General features: G+C 39.2%; 1 protein-coding gene across 1 annotated transcript in view; it reads right to left on the bottom strand.

The window, feature by feature from the left end:
- The window catches only part of LOC116299360 (tetratricopeptide repeat protein 27), a 31,211-nt gene that overhangs the window by 2,799 nt on the left and 6,323 nt on the right, over positions 1-22,089 (bottom strand). The window contains exons 13-30 of the mRNA XM_089040892.1: positions 21,840-21,952; positions 20,258-20,324; positions 19,572-19,685; positions 19,209-19,244; positions 17,732-17,791; positions 16,150-16,272; positions 15,776-15,853; positions 15,430-15,525; positions 14,517-14,570; positions 13,492-13,590; positions 13,117-13,169; positions 12,437-12,515; positions 11,594-11,680; positions 8,750-8,810; positions 3,454-3,506; positions 3,154-3,231; positions 1,869-1,980; positions 917-1,017 (exon numbers count right to left, since the gene is read on the bottom strand). Coding sequence (XP_088897018.1) covers positions 917-1,017; positions 1,869-1,980; positions 3,154-3,231; positions 3,454-3,506; positions 8,750-8,810; positions 11,594-11,680; positions 12,437-12,515; positions 13,117-13,169; positions 13,492-13,590; positions 14,517-14,570; positions 15,430-15,525; positions 15,776-15,853; positions 16,150-16,272; positions 17,732-17,791; positions 19,209-19,244; positions 19,572-19,685; positions 20,258-20,324; positions 21,840-21,952 — 1,464 coding nt within the window. The remainder of the gene's footprint in view (positions 1-916; positions 1,018-1,868; positions 1,981-3,153; positions 3,232-3,453; positions 3,507-8,749; positions 8,811-11,593; positions 11,681-12,436; positions 12,516-13,116; positions 13,170-13,491; positions 13,591-14,516; positions 14,571-15,429; positions 15,526-15,775; positions 15,854-16,149; positions 16,273-17,731; positions 17,792-19,208; positions 19,245-19,571; positions 19,686-20,257; positions 20,325-21,839; positions 21,953-22,089) is intronic.

Below are 22,089 nucleotides of genomic sequence, written 5' to 3'. Positions count from 1 at the left end.
TAGCTTTAGCATAGTTTTTCTAGTTTTTTCTAGTCGTACAAAATCGCTCAACTAGTGCCGTGTAGAGCCTTGATCGAAAGAGTTTCGCTTGTATGAAAGAGTTGTCGCTTGTTTGATAAGTTTTACATTAAATGCCAGTGACTTTCAGTTATCTTTAATTATTTATTGAAGGTTTTCCGACGATTTTCATCCAGAAATATATTTTTTTGATAAAGATTTGAATGTTTTAAAAGATCATAAGTACGTACACCAAGTGAACCATTTCATTTTTCGGTCCGTACCGTAAGTTATGGACCGCTAATTGACCAATCATAGCGCGTGAAATTACCTTGCCATATAATAAAGTGGAATTATTAGCCGGCATTATGCTTTAAGTTTTGAGTATTGGATGTGGGTTTTGAGTATTGGATGTGGGTTTTGAGTATTGGATGTGGGTTTTTGAGTATTGGGTATATGGGGTTAAGCATAGCAAGAATAAAGGTTGGCATATTACTACTGGATTAATTATTACGCACTTTTACGAGTGGAGTTTGGATATATACCATCTCGTTGTATTGTCTGGGACAAGGAGCGGATCTCGCCCCATAACTTAATCATACTACGACGTGATAATGGCTTCAGTGAGAATATATTACTATTTGCCATCATAATAGTAAATATGAAAGGAAAAAAAATATGGCAGAAGCTTTTAGCTTCTTCAATTAAGTAACAATGCTTAACCCTTTGTTTTCCTTGTGCAAATATTATATGAATCATGTTTGTTGCTTATGACTGCAAACTGGTCGCTTGCAAGACGTTGACGATCGCTTTCTACAGGTTGCTGCATCCTGCAGGGCCGATCGCTTTATACAGGTCGCTACATCGTGCTGCTTGAGGTGGTTTTAACCTACACATAAGATGATTTTAAAACACTTACCGTTGCCTTAGCAATAAGCTGTTTCAGTATAAGCTTAGCAGATGACAGCAGTTGGATGGCTTGTGCAGGGTCAGATTTTTTCTTGCTCACGTCTGTATAAACTTGTGAAAAAAATGACAGAATGCAAATAGGTTTGCAAGGGTATTGAGTTAAACTTGAGCAGATCTAAGTCAGGTCATGGAATCGAGAGTGCCATAACATCACTACTCTCGCCTCTGACCTCAGCGGGGCTCTTGGGATCGATTCCTGGACTCACTATATGTGAGTAGAGTGTGTTACAATCTCGTACCCAGAGCCTGCGTTTCTTTTGGCTTGCGGCGAAGAACGAAAGCTCAGGCATAATCCATATTTTGGCGCATGCGCAATTTTCGGAAAGTGAGATATAAACGGTCAAAATAAGCGAAGTAAAAATTAAATCGAAGTCAAAATCAAAGTAAAAATCATAGTAAAAATTAAAAATCGGGAAAATCTTTTTAAAAAGTTTTTGGCAAGTCTTTGGCGTGCGCTGTTATACCGGAAGTCCAAGAAATCCTGGTCTTAAAAAGTGGATTATGCCAGAGCCCTCGTTCTTCACCGCAGGCCAGAAGAAACGCAGGCTCTGGGTACGAGATTGAGTGTGTTACGCCTGTACCTTCATTCGAGAGTTTTTTTACGCGTTCTTCCGTTTTCCTTCCTCCGCAAAACCTACCACACTAAATTCCAATTTGATCTGAGTGTTAGCCTTGCACCAAGTCTGATCAACAGGAGGATATTTCTGGGTTTACCAATACAAAAGGTTGTAAAGTCGTAGACCAAATTGGAATATCGAGCCATGTGGCAACGAGAGTAATGTAATCCCTTTCTTATTCCTGACCCAAGTTAAGTTTAACATTCTTATGCGAACATGAATGGTCGCATCTTTATAAAGAATCTATTTTCTCATTTCCTGTATTGATTTGTACAGCAAGTTTACCTTCAGCTAAGTTCAGAGTCATGTTGATAGCATCTTGGAACTTCGTTACGTCGCTCTCCCAACTCGGTGCCTGAGAACTGATGCGATGTGCTTTAATGAGGAAATTTAGTCCCTAGAACAAAGGGGTATTTTATAAATAAAAAAGAAACAATCTGTTGTTGCAATGGTTATGGTAATGATGGTGACGACTTGGATGATGGTAGTTGTGGTGGTGATGATGGTGACGACATTGATGATGATGGTAGTTGTGATGATGATGGGGATGACATTGATGATGGTAGTTGTGGTGGTGATGATGGTGACGACATTGATGATGATGGTAGTTGTGATGATGATGGGGATGACATTGATGATGGTAGTTGTGGTGGTGATGATGGTGACGACATTGATGATGATGGTAGTTGTGGTGGTGATGATGGTGACGACATTGATGATGATGGTAGTTGTGGTGGTGATGATGGTGACGACATTGATGATGATGGTAGTTGTGGTGATGATGATGGTGACGACATTGATGATGATTGTAGTTGTGGTGATGATGATGGTGACGACATTGATGATGATTGTAGTTGTGGTGGTGATGATGATGATGATGACACTGATGATGATGGTAATTGTGTTGGTGATGATGGTGACGACATTGATGATGATGGTAGTTGTGGTGGTGATGATGGTGACGACATTGATGATGATTGTAGTTGTGTTGGTGATGATGATAACGACATTGATGATGATGGTAAGTGTGGTAATGTTAATAGTGATGATGATTATAAATGAAGTGATGCTGGTGGTAAAGGTAATAGCGATGATGATAATGGTGATGACATTCATGATGATGGTAGCTGTGATAATGTTAATAGTGATGATAGTGATGATTATAAATGAAGTGATGCTGGTGGTAAAGGTAATAGCGTCGATGATGATGATGATGATGACATTCATGATGATGGTAGCTGTGGTAATAGTAATGGTGATGATAGTGATGATGATTTATAAATGATGATGGTTCTGGTGTTGGAGGTGTTAATAATGGTAGTGGTGATATTGATGATGATGATTATAGAAATGATGTAGTGGTAGTGGTAGAGGTGATAGTGACTGTCATCATCGATGATGATTATGATGTTGACTAAAGATGATAATTGAAGCGATGACAATTGATGATAATGACTATAATAGCAATTAAATAAAAACAATTAGTAGTGATGATAATGGTAGTGATGTTGGCCGATAATCAATCATGGTACTAATGGTTGTGCCTAAGGATACTAATGATAGTCAATACCTTTTCATTATCTTCTGGCGAGTCTGTCATCAAGTACAGTTTGGAGTAAAGGTACCATACTTCAGAGTCATTCGTAATCTGAGCGGAAAAAGTTCTAAGTAAACTACTGCTCTTGCGTATCTTAATTTGCTTGCATTTGCGTTTAAAGTGTGAACATTGCTTAGGTTTGCGCTTGCTATGCTCGTGTGAATCAGGCTTTTATATCGCAGATGACAATGTGTTGACCATCATAAATTATACATGAGTAACTAATGAATATAAATAAGATAATTAATGGAATAAAACTAGTAAAGGTCTTACGGTACTAGTGATTCGCCCAAACAATTTGATCAGATTTGGTCTCAGTCTTGTGGCTAAAAAACAACACAACAAATATCAACGTGATGATGATGATGATAACAATTCACCACTTTAGAAACGAGCAGTAGCCTGGTTCGAATTTAGATACGAAAAAACGCTTGGGATTGTTACAGGGTACAGAGATACAATCTTCAACGCTTTTGAAGAGCTTTGCGCCAGGAATATCATTCTCAGTGACAGTTATTTCAATTTTTGTATCTATTATATCTTTTTTTGCGCATTCTGTCATATTTGTTTGTATGCAGGGCCCAGTTGTTTAAAGCCCGATTAGTGCTAATCCTGGGTTAACTCTTAATAAGACCTATAGAGTTAATCCTGGATTAGCACTAATCCAGCTTTGAACAACCCGGCCCAGGTGTCCCCTGTAACAATCCCAAGCGCCTTTGCGTGTCTAAACTCGACCTATAGGTTACCCAAGTTTCTAAATTGGCCAATAATAATAATAATAATGATGATGATGATGATGATGATGATGACAATGATGATGATAATGATGACGACGATGGCATCAAAAATGACACTCAAAATGTTTATTTATTGACAAAAGTCTCCACGTCACTGCTGAATCATATATTCAATATTTTAGACCTAGGGCAAACGTCGAACTTTCGATGCACCGAACTCATTAAAAACAATGGATATCAGGTGATAATGAGGCGGCATTCTTTGATGTAATTAAGTTCGGTGCATGGAAAGATCGACAGTTTTAGTAACATCTGCATGAAAACGTTGAATATAAACTCCTTTTTTAAATGAAACAAACTTTTTCTACTGCTTGAAGTCACAGTGAACATTTTTAGTACCATATAAGTTATATTTGCCCACGTTCTCTCACGTATAAGAAATTCACCGGCACTTTTCTTCATACTTTACCGATTTTTGAACTTATTTCCTTCAAACTTCATAGTTTTACTAATTTTACCAGCTATGGTAATTATTTTTGTTTTACTAAATTTGAAAATACTTGATAAAATCGAATTTATGCAACTCAACTTAACAGTCTTTTATTGGCTGTGGACAGCGTTGCAAATGACTGTGGCGCAACTTAGGATTTAAGATTGAAAAAACGAAGAGTTAAAATCATAAAGTGAATAAAAGTCGACACCCGCAGCGAAAGAGCTCATTGAACTATTCGTGTTAGTTAGTAGGTGTCGATTTCGAAGTTCATTAAACTCATAGCATTCATCAGCGCACATCCTCGGCTAAGTAGTTCTCGGTGGACGTTCTCCAGGTGCTCTCGTTTTGACAGCCCATCAAAAACCAGCCAATCATCGCGCAGGAAGAAATCTGATCAGAAGGTCCATCGAAAAAAAAAAACAAAAAAAACATGCCGACAGAAGTCAGAAAAAATTACTCTGAATCTTTGCTTCCCTAGCTACGTTATGGTCTAGCAATACATTTAAAATTCTACCTATTCTTATAACGAATACCTATGAGTCAAATGGTGCGTTGTGGTTTCAATTCTTTTATGAAATTATCGTGAAATGATAGCTGCTTGTTCGCGATAAACAACTGAAACTAGGACTTCCTCATCAACTACAACAATCCTTTGCGCGCGTTCCCCGAGATCACCTGGCTTGTTTCCGTTCGTTTTTTTTTTACTTCATTCATCTGTGAGGAAAAACCATTTTCATCTTTTTTCTTTTGCTTCCCTTAATTTCCTTGACTTTGCGTGCGAATTTAGTCACTAGATGTTGAGTTTTTTACCCCACTATTAAAATCAATTTCTATGGCGTAGATTGATGCTTTTCATTTCTCTGTTAAAATTTCCGCTTTCACTGTCCATTAATGTAGTTAATGTCGACCTTTTAAGATGTAAGTAAAGTATACAATATCTACCCCATTTCCAAGATTTTTCTTTTATTCTTTTTTCTTTTTTAATCGTAGGATTTTCTATTTTTTTTTTGATTGCTTTTACTTTCTGTATTAAGAGGAAATTGTTTTCAATAACGAGCAATAATGGCAAAAAGCGCCAAAAACTAGACCTTCGTATGAGTTTTGATCCCAATTTTCGTTTTGGGTTAACACTCAAAACCTTTTTTTAACAGTTAGAAACTGATGTATTATGATAAAATGCTTGTTTGAAGCAGTATTTTCAATTCTACAAAGATGTTTTGTTGCATTTGTGTGCAATGTAGCCGCCTTTGTCAGGCTTTCTTTTATAGAAAACGTATGGGAAATAAGCAAATGAAGGTCTAAACCTCATTTTCGAATAAAATTTTTGCTTTAGGTTAATACTTTGATTCCACTTTCATCGGTCACCTCCACTTCCAAACAAATTAAACTTTCTGAATAACAAGATTTTAGCGTTGTACGACAGCCTTTATTCAAGAAAATAGTTTTTGACGCTCACCGCTTGAATACGAAAAGCATTCTCTCTTAATAAAAACAACCTTCAATGTTAACGAACTCCGCTGAAACAACTTTTCTGCATCAGTTTGTATTTTATTTAATGTAGACTACATACACTTAACCAAATTCAGGACTAAATCATAAAAAATAAAGTTAAATAAAACGTAGACGATCGAAACAAAAACTTATTATTATCAATAAAGGCTAAGAGAGTAAATTTGATCTAAGTCAGGGCACGGCTAACTGACAGATGGAACCCTGAAACAACCTCTGTGCTGCTCTAAGTCAGGGCACGGCTAACTGACAGATGGAACCCTGAAACAACCTCTGGGCTGATCTAAGTCAGGGCACGGCTAACTGACAGATGGAACCCTGAAACAACCTCTGGGCTGATCTAAGTCAGGGCACGGCTAACTGACAGATGGAACCCTGAAACAACCTCTGGGCTGATCTAAGTCAGGGCACGGCTAACTGACAGATGGAACCCTGAAACAACCTCTAGGCTGATCTAAGTCAGGGCATGGCTAACTCACAGATTGAACCCTGAAACAATCTCTGGGCTGATCTAAGGCAGGGCACGGCTAACTCACAGATCAAACCCTGGAAAAAACCTCTAGGCTGAACTAAGTCAGGGCACAGCTATAGCTCACAGATAAAACCCTGACACAAACTCTGGGCTGATCTGTCAGGGCACAGCTAACTAACTGGATCCCTAAATCTATTCATTTAGTGAACATTTTCAATCTGTAGAATTGATGCTTGTGAATACAATCCAGTTTACTAGTATAAAGTCGTTTTCATTTCGACACTAATTAAAAGTCCTTACGTTGGTTCGTTCAATTTCTATATCTTTCTTTCTTCGATTACTTTCAGTCTTTTCTTGTCCAGTAATTTTTCTCCTTTTCACTCTCCTTCTTTCCTTTCACATTTTATTCAAAATCTTGGCGGCTATCCGTATTAATGACTGCATCTTCCATAGCAAACGTAGTAGCCGGTTGAATTTCATTCCATCGTATCCCAAAACACCTCAATAACTTCTGTTTAAATTCATTTGTTCGCAAACAGTAAATGATTGGATTTAAAAAGGAATTCATAAGTGCGAGAGCCTCGGCTAGGGGTAAAAACAAATAAAGACCCGGTTTACGTATCTCGTGGCCATAAGCGTTCAGTAAACCATAGCATACATGAAGAGGAATGAACGTTGCGATAAAAAGAGCTATCATGATAACAGCTGACATAGAACTCTTCTTTTGGCATCGCATTCGTTGATTTTTTGGTAGTGTATTGACTGCCATGTTCCTTTGTTGGCATTCAATCTGCTTTCTATGCCTTCGCACAACGAGGGCAATTGTCACATAACAGTAAATTACAAACCCGAACATAACCAAGGATAGAAAAATCCCAAAGAAGTTAACATACATCAGTGAATCCTCAGAAAACGGGTAGTTGAAGTACAGAATCGACTCTAGTACAACTTCTGTCCATATTACAACCGTTGCACAAACTAATCTACGGCTTGTGATCCGTCTTGGATATTTGTACGGCTTGGTAATGGCTATATAGCGCTCGTATGTGACGACCACTAATTGGGGAAAAGAAGCGCTGAGAGTAACATAAGCGCAGAGGTAGAAGACTTTTTCCAGGAGACAGCTCGGCTGAGTGTTATTCAGAAAGTAGATCTCCTTGGCGATGTACAACGGCTGGCGTATTATACCCGAGAAAAAGTCAGTACACGCAAGACAACCTAACACGACCAGGCGCTCTTTACGAAACGCTTGGTTCTTAACTACAGCGAGAATAACAAGCAAGTTGAAGATGACGGTGAACGGCGCTGTAATCAGATTGATGACTATTGACAGGACTTTGGAGAGTTTGATCAATGAAGTCGTTGACTCCCAACTGAAAACCTCGCCCAGAAAGAGTTCACACGGCAAGTTTGAGGCAGAACTATGAGCGTTGAAGGTCTGGTTTAGAGCTGCTGTTGTATTTACGAGCGATTGAAGCATGTTTGTCGATCTTGTCATTAACGAACAAACGGTGTAGCCTTCTTTACGAGACTAGGATATTTAGGTGACATCGCTTCATTTGCATATGTTATGCAACAAAGTGCTCCGTTTAAATATTGCGATGGACATTAAAGGTGTGTGTCAGTTATTTTAAGAAAATATTCTTTTCGTTGTTCGTAATGAATTATCTTTGCCGACACCTGGTGTCCCAAGAAAACTGGAATTAAACTGTTTTCCCTAATTGACGTTAGCGAGGTTTAAAGTGCCTATCACCCTTCTAACAATATTCACAGTATTGATTCTACATGGGGCAAGCTGTTAAATGACCCGGGAAAAAAACGTTTGAGTGCGGCTTTTTGAAGGTATATTGGTTTTTCTATTTTTCGCGTTTGACGTTAACGACTATCTTATGGTATACACTTCTTTCTTTCTTTGCAAATTGACAGAGCGACAGACAAAATGGCTCACGAATCCAGAAAGAGAGTAAAACATGGTTTTTGGTGACTAACTTTTTGAAATAATTATATTAAAAAACACCACAGCTTTGCAATCAATTGTGGTTTTTCATCGTGACGTCACGCTAGCGAGAAAAAAATCATTTTTTGTTTTATCAGAAGAGCTGGTGAAATTTTGTGCATTGTAAGTAAAAAAAAAAAAAGATGAATGCTTTATAATATCTATTTAGCTTATTTTGGGGGGGGGGGGGGGGGTGGCCCCCCTTAAATGCCATATTTTGTTACGTACACCTTGCCTAAATACCATCAGCTCCCCCCTCCCCTCCCCTCCCCCCATGCCTAGTTTCCTCAGCAGCCGTCATTGTCCGTCATTGTGTCACGGACATTCTTACAAAAAGATGCATAAAAAATATAACATATTACCTGATTGTCCCTTATTATCTTTGATGCCTTCACAAACAGCTCGTACAAGAATACCTAGGATCTTGAAGAACAGACGCAATGATAAGATTAGAGGGTTTTAGATTTACGTTCACGGCAAACGTGAAACTTCAGTTGACCAGTGAAAAATTATTTTAAATAGCCGAGAAAGAATCGCAAAAAAGTTCAAGTTGTAGAAAGACAAAAGAATATTTGTGTGTAGTGAGAAAGTTTGCAAGAGGTAAAGTTAAATACAGGAAAACGATGAAAACGTGGTCACGTTTGCCGTTTGCGGGAAAAAAAGTCTTTAGATTTACGTTCACGGCAAACGTGAAACGTAAGTTGACCATTTAAAAATTATTTTAAATAGCTTAAAAAGAATCGCAAAAAAGTCCAAGTAGTAGAAAAACAAAAGAATATTTGTTTTTGGTGAGAAGGTTTGTAAAAGGTAAAGGAAAGTACAGGAAAACGATTAAAACGTGGTCACGTTTGCCGTTTGCGGGGAGAAAAAAAGTCAATCTAAAACTCTCTAATCTAAAACTCTCTATTACCGGTATTCAACGCCGGCACACGTGTGAGTCAAGTCTAGTTCTCACTAGCGACGCAAGCACAGCGGCTTTCGTATGACTGCGAAAAGCTCACGACACGAACGCGGTCGTGACACGGCAAGACATACGCCGGACCAATCACACTGCACGAGTATTTAGTCTCCATTCAATCAAATACCCGGAACACGGCATGATCACGGCGTGGACGCCAACAAACTAGGGTCACGGCACTGCCACACCAATCACATTGCGCGAGAAAAAAAATCAGCCAATCAAAATACTAGAAAACATTACAGTCACGGCAAGGCACGCATATGGCTTTTCAAAGTCATACGAAATCTACTCTAAGCACAAACGCAAGCCAAAGCAAGAAAAACAAAATCTACCGTGCTCTTGCGCATGCGTCGCTTCTTTTTAAGGTGAGAACATGAAGTTTGGTCTACTTGAGTCGTTAGTAAGAACCATGATTTAGGTTCTGTTTTGAGGAAGGTAGGGTAACCCTTCTACTAGGTTAACGCTCTTAGTTTTGATGTCACATTGGGAAGGGAAAAAAAACCCACCAAACTTTGGCGTAACCCTAACCTTAGGTCAAACGTCGAACTTCGCATGATCCGAACTTAATTGAACAAAATAAGTTCATGCGAAGTTCGACGTTTGACCCAACTAAGATTGAATAATTTGGACGACCACTTAGTCGGGAAGAACGACTGTAGATCGACTTGGGGTCAAACGTCGAACCCCATACGAACCTCGCTCTAAATGCATAAATCATGTTAATGTGTGTTTTGCACTCATTTAATTCTTTGCCACCACGTAAACGTGACTCCTGCAGTTGAATACTGCAGCTCATGATTTGATTATGGACAGGCATTATGATGGCTGACTGCATTAACATTACACATGATTTGTTTGGTTTTATTTGTTTTAAGATCGACATATATAAGTTCGACATTTGACTCAGACAGTCGAACTATTTATACGAGTCATTCGATCCCAAATACAGTTAGGTTCGGCTCATATGAAGTTCGACATTTGACTCAGACAGTCGAACTATTTATACGAGTCGATCGATCCCAAATACAGTTAGGTTCGGCTCATATGAAGTTCGACATTTGACTCAGTCAGTCGAACTATTTATACGAGTCGATCGATCCCAAATACAGTTAGGTTCGGCTCAGAGGAGGATACACTAGTATCCCAAGTTACTTTGCGAGTTTCGTTTTCCAATATGGCGTCGCTTTCTACTCGTGTGTAGCGGTGTGCGACTTGCACTTTCCGTAGCAGCCGTTACGTGACCTGTACGAGGCAAAAACTCATGAACTTGTATTGTTTATTAATAATACTCTTAATCTACATACATATTTGTTTGGATTTGCGCCAATTGTAAGAGTTATATCGCTCGAGTTCACTTTGTCACGCGGTGTCATACCTGATGTCATATTGGATTTTATATGGTACATCAAGTAAATGCTGCTTTTCACATATTTGAGTATTTTAAGTTTAAGCAACAAATAGGTGTAATTCAGATATTTAGGAAAAGCAAAACCTTGAAATGACCAAAAGTGACCCATGATTTATAGTCTTTTGGACAGTCACAATTGAAGTATATTTACGATAATTTATCGCAAACGCGACTCGTAAAAGGTGTGATATTTTTTGCCCATTTCATACAAAACAAAAATATTTGATAAACCTTACTTACTCCTATACTAAATGTTGAAGTAAGGCGAATAAGAGCTGGGCTACGGACGTTATTGAACAAGTAATCCATCGAAGAGTTGTCACTCGTTGTTGTTGGAACAAGAACGACACGTCTCTCTCTTAATTTCTCCAAAAAACTGACGTGAACGAGTCTAAAAACGACTTGTACTCCTTCAAGGCCGGGTACACAAACAGAAAAATCATTTTTTGAAACACAATGAACATACAATAATGAAATATCTTGAAAAGCATTTGCCGAGTCTGAACACCGCCATCTTGTTGTGCACTCTAAGCCGGTCAAACCGGTAATATAGTATCAAACACAATGCATTCTGGGATACTAGTGGAACCTCCTCTGGGTTCGGCTCATATGAAGTTCGACATTTGACTCAGTCAGTCGAACTATTTATACGAGTCGATCGATCCCAAATACAGTTAGGTTCGGCTCATATGAAGTTCGACGTTTGACTTGGGCCTTAACGTATATTTACGCTATAATAAAATCGATAGAAGCGTTCGTTTGGATTGCCTCGAGTAGTTTTTTGGCGTTTGGACATTTTGCCTCCCTTTAAGTAGTAGACAGTGCTATTGCTCCTACCTCTACATCTTTGTACTTCTCTTTCAAGTCCATTAGTCGATGAAAGGCGAAAATAGAATCATTATACGCGCATATCTGCGTGCTGATCTGGGGAAATAATGAATTTGTTAAAATACCTAAAGTGTGTTTTTTGACGGTTTTTCTCCGGGATCTCCGGTTTTCACTCCCGGTCACACAAGCTAAAAAGCTAAATTTTAATTCGATCTGTGAAATAGGCGTGCCCTGAATTAGATCACACCAGAGTTTGTTAAAAGGTTTGGTCTGTGAGTTAGCCTTGCCTTGACTTAGATCAACCCAGAGGTAGAATCAGGGTTCAATCTGTGAGTTAGCCATGCCCTGATTTAGATCAGCCCAGAGGTTGTTTCAGGGTTCAATCTGTGAGTTAGCCATGCCCTGACTCAGATCAACCCAGAGGTAGAATCAGGGTTCGATCTGCGATTTAGCTGTGCCCTTACTTTGTTCAGCCCAGAGGTTGTTTCAGGTTTCGATCTGTGAGTTAGCCATGCACTGATTTAGATCAGCCCAGAGGTTGTTTCAGGGTTCTATCTGTGAGTTAGCCATGCCCTGACTCAGATCAGCCCAGAGGTGGGATCAGGGTTCCATCTGCGAGTTAGCAGTACTCTGTCTTGGATTAGCCCAGAGGTTGTTTCAGGGTTCGATCTGCTAGTTAGCCATGCCTTGACTTTGATTAGCCTTCAGGGTTTCGATAAACAGTCATGTTTTTTTTTTGACGGTATCGCAAGAGGTTAAGGAGTATCCCGCATGACTGGCGCATTCGCTATACATGAGGAGTCAGATAAAATGGACGAGAAGCCCTGGATCCCATAGTGTTCGTATACATACCACCAAGTAGTTCGCCCACATACGCCAATTCTCATAACTGGCTCGCAGTGCTTCTTTGAGTACAGCATGCGCTTTTTCCCTTAAACGATACAAAAATTCCAGTCATACATGTGACGCAAGTAAAAATAATTAAACAAAACTGAGCTTTTTTTCGCTGGTTCCACTTGTTCTATCCACCAACATGGCGGCTAAGTATTTTATGGTTTTCCTTCTGTGTCTTGCTTTCGCCAGTCGCGCTAACTGCCAAAGAACCTGCAGCTGACCAGTACAGTGCGCGGTGACTTTCCATCAGGTAACTTTAGAAGGTTATTTGCAAACTTTCATGTCTCGCTTACCGGGAGTTTCGTGATTTTTATTCTTATAAGAAAAATCCCCTTCACAGTTCCCTGCGCTATCTTGAAAGGTAGCCGTGCCTTTGCATCGAAGTGAGACGAAGTGAGCTTGCAATGATAGAGACATGTGAATAATTTCCCAAGTTGTTAAAAAAGGTCTCTATCATTGCATGCCCACCGTTCGTCTCGTTTCGATGTAAGACACGGCTACCTTTCAAGATGGCGCAGGGAACTGTGGAAGGGACTATTAACTTTTAGTAAGAAAATCTTTGATTCCAGAGTCAGAAAAGCTCGATTCACTTGGGAATGAAGCATGTACAAAAGAATGTTGGGATAAATTAAACTTACTTGTTTTTCAGCTGGAGATAGACATTTGCAAGATTGTTCCATGCTTCGGCGTTCTTTAAACGAGAAACAAAAGACAAAACTGATGAACAGTATAAAAGCAAAGCAATCAGTATTCCATAGGTCAGAGGAAAACCCAATAGACCTTTCCTTGATTCGCCTGAATGACCACGAAACAATGGGTCCAAGTCGAGGTTGACTTGATGTGTTCATACATTTTCTGTATTATTTTGTGGTCATTCAAGAGATTTCGGGAAAGGTCTATAGTCCCCTTGCAGCACGTCGGAATGCAGCTCGAATTGGGGGCTGCTTTGACGTCACATGCAAGGAGCTGTCTATGGCGTATCATTTGACAAGGAAACAGTTCAACATATTTACATCTGAGTCGATAGATACACAACGGTGGAAAGCCGTCCTTGCCAGTTCAGACTTGCCGACAGACATGGCAGCACAACCCAGTGAAAACCATATTCCTTCCTGGAAAAGCAAACAAAAGAAAGATATAACTAAAAATCTCTTAATTTGCGAAGATGACACGATATTGCTTAACAAACCTTAATGAAGTCCTCGTTGAATAATTAAATTGAAATCCTTTTCGCATCAAGAGCTCCTCGGTTCCCGTCGTATGGAAGGAAACCGAGGACCTATAGGTACGAAAACGTATTGGACTTTGAAATAGTTGATTTTTACTGAACCCCGAAGGTTGGACGAAGCAACAAGCAACTCTACTTAGAAATGGACGAGTCAGAGAATCGAACCGACAACCACGACGGGCGCATTTACTTAAGGTGCTGACACAAGGTGCAGTATTGCATGCAACTTTGCACGCAACAGGACTGTTGCAGCGTGTCTACCCAAACTTGTTGCACGCAACGTTGCACGCAACAAATCTGAAGTTGAATCACGCTCTACTATTGCAACAATGAGCGCAATAAATTTCATCATATGAACATGGCTGCAACATTACCTGCAACATTTTTCTTAAATACTCATATTATTGTACTTTATTATATTTATATATAGCTTGAGGGCCACTAGTTTATCAGTTTATTACTGTAAAGTGTTTTTACCCTCTGTAAATAAAGTTATTATTATTATTATTATTATTATTATTATTATTATTATAACATTTTGAAATTTCCAGCCAATCAGCTTGCACTAAATTTATAACTGCTGACCAACTATCTTAACATAGCAGGCTGACACAAGCGATGTTGCGTGATTTCGTTGCAATGTGTGTCACCCCAATTAAAATTTATTGCTTGCAATGTTGCACCGTGTGCAGCACCTTTAACAGAGCGCCGTACCTGTGGTTTCTTTCAGATAGACTCGTTATCTCGAGAGGGTCAATGTTCAAAGTAAAGGAAATTTCACAAGAAGTGATTTCTTTTTCGTTTACTAACCTGAAGAGCATTTAATTCCAAAGACTTCTGAAATAATGGTATGCACTCGGCGTACTTCAAGTAAAAAAAACACGAGGGTTTATTAGGATGTACACACGTGGTTATGAGAAAACTGTCTCTGTAACCGATTGCCATGTACAGAAGATCGTTTCCAAGAGGTTGGCAATAATGACTATTCTGCAAACACGATGCAGAGGCGGATCTGGGAGTTTGAAAAGTGTATGTGTGTGTGTGTGGTGGGGGGTGAGGGTGGGGGGTGGGGGTGGGGGGGGGATGCGGGGGGCAATCATTGATCGCTAAGGATAATAGAAAGTTCATCTGGAGTCCATAACTTTGTTACATACGCCTATTTCTTCAGCCGCAAGAAGAAAGGAGACAGGTGATAAGCTTTGGGAGATAGGGCATTTTATGACCCAAGAATTAATTTTGAGATATTTTGAGCTAATGCTTGCAGTCCACGAAACAATTCCTTATCCCTGTATTTCGCATTTTCTTTTGGTTTTGAAATCACCTAACGCCTATCCCCTATATTTAAAATGATCCGGCTACCATTATTGAAATAGTTGTTTAAATAATTATAAGATTAACATTGAAATAAAACATAATACAGTGAACTCTCGCCTTGCGGACACCCCGATATTACGGACATCTTGCCATTACGGACAGGAGAAAAATCCACGACAAAAATACTGACAAAGAAATGACCGTAAAAAACGCTCGCTATTGCGGACGCTCGCTATTACGGACATGAAGTGACGGTCCCAAGGGTGTCCGTTGTAACGAGAGTTGACTGTAATCGTTTAATAAAATATATTTATTAAGATCATTAATTTATATAAAAAAACAGTCCTCTTTCTCCTGGACATACACGTGGCCAGAAACAAACTATATCCTTGGCGTTGTTTTTTCTTACCTTTTTCTCTCTCAAGTAAAGCAATCCTAGAGATCGTTGCGCTCTTGCGCTACGATGCTTAGAGATTTCCCAGGCTTTCTCGTAACAAGAAACATCCTGCAAAGCACAATAGAAATACTAGGTTATTAACCATGCCTAAAATAATACATAAAGACCATCAGACTAACCTGAGTATCCGGCCCCTGGGGAAGGGAGAGGGGAGAGGGGAGAGGGGAGAGGGGAGAGGGGAGAGGGGAGAGGGGAGAGGGGAGAGGGGAGAGGGGAGAGGGGAGAGGGGAGAGGGGAGAGGGGAGAGGGGAGAGGGGAGAGGGGAGAGGGGCAACAACTGAGAATATTCTAATTTTACCTTTGTTATGTCACCGAGAAGGCACCACAAAGTAGACGTTTCTTTTTCTTTTAACTGATCTCGTACAAGTGTTTCTGCCTGTAAAAGCAAAGAAATTAAAGTTAGGGTACTTAGAAATCTAGGAACTGCTATTGATCTGTTAAGGAACTTAGAAATCTACGAATCTACAGTTGAAAAATAGGCATCAGTTTTTTATGTGTCTGTCCTCTTACTGACAATGAATTGCGTCATCACATTGTCAAAGTAGTGTGGATCCACGAGGCGTAACAAAAACCATAAAGGCTTCTCATTTTTAGCGATCAAAACAACCAACGGAAAAAGGCTATTCTCCCACAACAACCGCAGACCGTCAAGCAACGCAGGCTAACTCTTACCTTTTCATATCGTCCGAGTAACTGGTAACAGGTGACCATGTTCTCCCACATCTGCAGAGACTGATAGATGTCCAAAGCACTTTTGACAGCCTTCATCGACATCAACACCTGAGCAAGGTCATGCTACCGAAAGATACAGTATACAATATCAGTAGCAATCGAAGGGTGTATTTAGAGTCCTGCTGAGCCTATTTTACTTGAATGGATGCGCACACGAATTTTAGAATTTTTTATCTTTTATATATTTGCTCTCCAAAAAGTCCAAATTTTCACTTAGGAAGCGCGTTACCTGTAGTGCTTTCAAGTGTGAGTCAATCGTAAGGAAAAACGAAAAACAGTTCTATAACGATTTTTTGCTTCAGTACTTTTACTTCGTGGCAGGATTTGCTGTCAAAGTTCCAACTAATTCAGGTTGAGATCAAATAACAATATTTTTTTTTGCTTTATTTAAATTGTTTTTTTAGGCAGTTGGACCCAGAAATGCGTCACAGGTTAAGGTGGCTGGACCCCCTCACGCTTGACCGCTACCTTCCACTTTTGGAACGCTGGTGCATAAACGTGTTTTATCCGATTGCAAATCTTTTTTGCACATAAGTCACATAAAGATTGAATTAATGTTTGATGCAGTTTTTAGTGAGGTCGAACGTCACAACACGTGATTATGATGAAATATTTGTTTTCGTTTAGAAAATAGTTTTAGCCTTGTAGAGCGTTCAACACTAAAATGCTTCGTACCACATAAATATATACTGGTTGCCTCCATTTGAAGGGGATTTTTGAAAAAATCTATCTAGCTAATCATGAGATATTTGAGATTATTTCAATATAATGCATAATCTACTTCAAAACTAAACAATGGATTTCATACGGCCAAAATTAATATTTCAGAGCTATAGTATTCACAAAAGTCATTGCTCATTTAGTTTTACTCTGTATCTAGTTTTAAAAGGAACATTTTGAAGGTAATCGACTTATGCGATTTTGTGAAAACGTATAGTGCAGAAGACGGGGTAAACATTTCATGCGCATTTTTCATCGCAGTGTTCTAGTCAATCTTACTAGATCTTCCATTATTCTAAAATTCGTTGATCATTTCTCTCAAAACTACGTCAGTATACAAATTAGAACTTAAACTAAATTTACACAAAATTGCAAGACTATTGAATTCATTTAAAGCTGTCTAAAGCGAACGAGAAATACAGAAAACATTGATCGTTTCCCAACGATTTGATGCTCTGGGAATTCTATTGTTTGTTAATGACCATAACACCAAATTATCTCTATTTGAAATAATCTCAAATATCTCATAATTAGCTAGATAGATTTAAAAAAAAATCCCCACAAATGGAGGCATCCAGTATATAATTATGTGGTACGAAGCATTTTAGTGTTGAACGCTCTACAAGGCTAAAATTATTTTCTAAACGAAAACAAATATTTCATCATCATCACGTGTTGTGCACAAGCGTTCCAAAAGTGGAAGGTAGCGGTCAAGCGTGAGGGGGTCCAGCCACCTTTTAAAAACGCTCTATAGTAAAACTGCGGTTACTATACAAATAACCTAATCAATAGCAAAGAATACCTGAACATTCCAATATGGCTGCAGCGGCAGACAGTAGAATAACAACTGGCGATCAACAGCCTAAGAGAGATTAAAAAAATGTCAACAACGCAATGTATGGAAATGGATGTAATATACCTATTCATCTATGGGAAGCACCGGTGGCGTGCGCTGCTATTTCGCCGCCCCTCACCAATGCGGCTCTCGCCTGAGTTTGAGTCCTGCCGATCTCGATGTCGTATGTGAGTAGAGTTGTTTGTTGGTTCTCTCCTGTGCTTCGAGGGTTTTTCTCCGGGTTCTCCGGTTTCCTCCCTCAAAAATCAACTCCTAAATTCTAATTCAATCTTTTTTGCTTTCACTTAGTTTGGAGCCTAGCTCTGTTGTGATTGTCCCTTTGTAGATCTATTCGAGGGTTTCCCGGGTTCTCCGGCTTTCCACCCTCCGCAAAAATCAACTTCTAAATTCTAATTGGAATGACAGTGGATGAAGAGCTACTCTGTAGAAATGCCACTGCTAAATACCATTTATTTTATATTTTATTCACCTTGTACCTAATGTTTTCCCATTTCTGACCACGTGTCATAAAATAAAATAAAATAAATATAAATAGGATTTCGCTGTGGCATTTCCAAAGAGCGGCTCTTGATCCACTGAAATTCCAATAAGAATTTAGAAGTTGATTTTTTTTGGAGGAAGGAAAACCGGAGAACCTGGAGAACCGTCGAAAAGCACAAGAGAGAACCAACAAACAACTCTACTCACATACGACATCGAGCCCGGCGGGACTAGAACCTGGGTCGCATTGATTTGAGGCGAGTGGTCTCACACCTACCCCACCCATGCTGCCCGATAAATTCATTCCCCAAGAGAATATGATTCTTTGTTCGAGTTACAACCATATTCATGTGTCTCCTCACTATGTGCAACCGTAAAACCAAAAAAAGAGGGATTAGGAAAAACATTACGTTCGAGGTGAAGAGGTTAATTTGGACAATGCTCGGGACATTTAAGGGCTTTTCCCCAGCCCAACTACTTCCAAAGGCGGACACACGGACTTTAAACTCACTTTGAAATCAAGCAGATTTCGTATGACTGTAAAACTTCGTCGAGTCGAATGCCACTGTCGTGTAACCTCGGAACCAATCACAGCACGCGAGAGCACTGCTCAAAAGTCAAACAATCACATGTACGCGTTACGGTCACGGCACGTCACGGCACAACTATATCGTGAGTTTTTTACGGTCATATACAGCTATTGCAAAAACGGTTGGCCAAGCTTTTGTGGCATGTTGCATACTGCATGTTGCTTAGTAAGCTTGAAATATATTATATCTATAGTGTAAATAATGCAAAGACAGTAGAAATTATGCCGGAAAAATGATATTATATTTATCTGCCGTCATTTATTGCACTGTCATGATATCGCATGTTAGCATGACAAATCTATTGGAGTGCACAAAATCTAGTTATAATTTCATATTAGGGATGTTTTCATTACCTTTGGTGCATCAAGTTTCACAGCATCTACTAGAACCTATGGATGAAAATTATATTAAAAGGGGAAAAATGAATTTCTCACATCATCTGTGACCATCACCTTATCAGAAATCACCTATATTCAAACCAGCCAATTAGAATACGTCCCCATCAAACTATCCAATCAGAAATCTTCAAGTAAACGAAGTCCAATCAAATATTTGCATTTTGAACTAGAAAATCAGAAATCTCGCATAGGATCAACCAATGAAAATAGATATCCCCAAGAACTAGTTAGCCAATCAGACAACACCTAGCCAAACCATCCAATCAGACACGTCGATGTGATCAGATTATCCAATCACCTACGGCCTGTGACGCGTACCTGTAACTGCATCATCGATCTCTCAATCTTCTTTGTGCTTCCTTTCTCTAGTTTGCTTCGCGTGTGTAAGGCCAGGGTCTGGACAGGCCACGATGATGGCTTGATTACTATACTCTATAGTAAAAATAACAACCAAATACTGAATGCTTCGTGGGTCGTCTAATACGGGATCCAAAATGTTTAATTGAAAACAACCAATTCTCGTGGTGCATCGACATGACTCAAAATCCTTTGAAATTTAATTAATGAAAAGTCGCCACATTAGTTGTTCTAACAAGAGAAGATAATGAGGAATGCTTTGTTTTCGTCAACCAAGATGGCGGCAATGACGTAACATGCACCCAGAATTACGGCTGGAATTAAGCTAATTTGGGTTGATATAACAAATCGTTGATACAAAGGAAGAACTCTTACGATCTTTGATGTTTTTTTCTTCCTTCCTTCTATACTTTCTATCTACTATGGAAATCAGTATAGAACAGTAAAACAGAGCCCACAAATCTGTACCACGTGATTGATTTTTAGGTACCACGTGATCAGTTTTGAACAAAATGATTGGCCAGGAACAATCACGTGGTACAAAAAAACCCACACCAGAGAGGATTTTTAACGGATAATTTCTTAACGGAAAAACAAAACAACAACAATGATAATAAAAGACATGTAAATAAAGCATGGATACTTACCTCAATATAAGCAACGAGTTCTTCTGATGTCAAAGGCTGCATGGCCTGGCTTTTCTGCGATAAAATACTGCAACAATGAAAGTCAAAGAATAGTCATTTAAGGTAGCTCCATATAGTTAAAAGTCTTTTGAGGTACATGTTACATATTGCTGTGTTAAAAAAAAAAAACAAAGTATGTTTTGACCCTTTTTTGCGCATTGTACTAATATTAGTAAATCAAGGTTTCAGTTTTTACAAAAAAATATCACATGACGGGTCGCCATAGCAACGTAACGTTAGTCTTAATTGAGGCTTTTTTGTAATAAAAAAAATTAAAGCTCGAGTTTTTCGCGGTGAATTTTTTTCTAAATTTGTTAAGTGAAATCATACTACTTATTTCATCATTTGACACCGCGACTTAAGTATCCCAACGACAGAACCTTAGATTTAACGCAATTTCTGTCTTTTCACAATTAAAAACATTCTGTCGTTAGAATTCGCTAAATATTTTGCAAGCTAATTGCTTTTGATATCGAAAAAACACTGTAAAAATTTGAAGACATTTTACCGCCAAATTTCCGAGATTTTTAATTTCAAAAATCGCGCACAAAAATTAGTCAATTACGTCATCAAAATAAAATTTCTACAAGATCCGTATTTGCGCATGTGCGAAACTGAGCGAGCGAGGTAAACATTTGTGCCAGCCAATACAAACCCACCGACCATCCATGATATTGCTGAATTTCTCGCGGAATTACCACTCGCAGGCTCATCGATAATGCACAAAATATTAAAATTGAACTTGTTTTGAGCTTCACTTGAGTCGTTAAAAGGCATTGATGTAATTGTTTGGACATTTTTTTGGATTATTTGCAGTGTTCTTTTATTCCAGCATGTTTTGAAAAGTAATTTTACGACATTTTTTGAAACTGCTTGGCGCACCGCCATCTTTATTTTGTTTTTCGTGGCTTTAAAAGCTCGCGCCATCATAAAACTCGTTCCCATTTCCCTCGCGGTAAAAATTAACTATATGGAGCTACCTTAAATAGATGTAAATGGACAAAACGCGAAATTTTTCCAAGCAAAAATTCGAATGGTTCTCTTCTTTCCAAGTAAAACCTCCGTCACAGCTAGGGGGACAGGCTAGGGGGACAGGCTAGGGTGACAGGCTAGGGTGACAGGCTAGGGGTGACAGGCTAGGGTGACAGGCTAGGGTGACAGGCTAGGGTGACAGGCTAGGGTGACAGCCTAGGGTGACAGGCTAGGGTGACAGCCTAGGGTGACAGGCTAGGGTGACAGGCTAGGGTGACAGGCTAGGGTGACAGGCTAGGGTTACAGGCTAGGGTGACAGGCTAGGGTTACAGGCTAGGGTGACAGGCTAGGGTGACAGGCTAGGGCGACAGGCTAGGGTAAGAAAAGACACGTGCTATCTATCGCTAGTACGACTACTTTTGCTGATCGCATTCACACCGCCAAATAGTGCATTTCGGGCTTGGTATGCAGCATGTAACATGAACAAAACCTTCACCAACCTTGAAAATCCTTTGAAATAGCTGCATATAAAACTAAAATATCACAACAAAATGAACACAGTGACCATTACCAAAATGAAAGGATAACTGCTTTCTCTAGTGGGTTTAGACTGGGTTGTTTATCATCATCAGGATCTTGGAACTTGATTTTGTCCAGAAGAACTTCGTTATCTAGAAATACGTTCTAAAAACAATAATAAAATGCATTATCTGACCTTTAAAATGATATATTGTTTTATTGGGTTTCGTTGAACGTGTCGTGTGAGCTTAAACGAAACATATCCCTGAAGGTCTACAGTAACCTTAAATCATTTTTATGTA

Source organism: Actinia tenebrosa, unplaced genomic scaffold, assembly GCF_029948245.1.
Source record: "Actinia tenebrosa isolate PJP-AT-01 unplaced genomic scaffold, QUT_ActTen_1.0 PGA_scaffold8__29_contigs__length_14323225, whole genome shotgun sequence".
Taxonomy (NCBI): domain Eukaryota; kingdom Metazoa; phylum Cnidaria; class Anthozoa; order Actiniaria; family Actiniidae; genus Actinia; species Actinia tenebrosa.
This window is presented reverse-complemented; position numbering and strand designations above follow the sequence as displayed.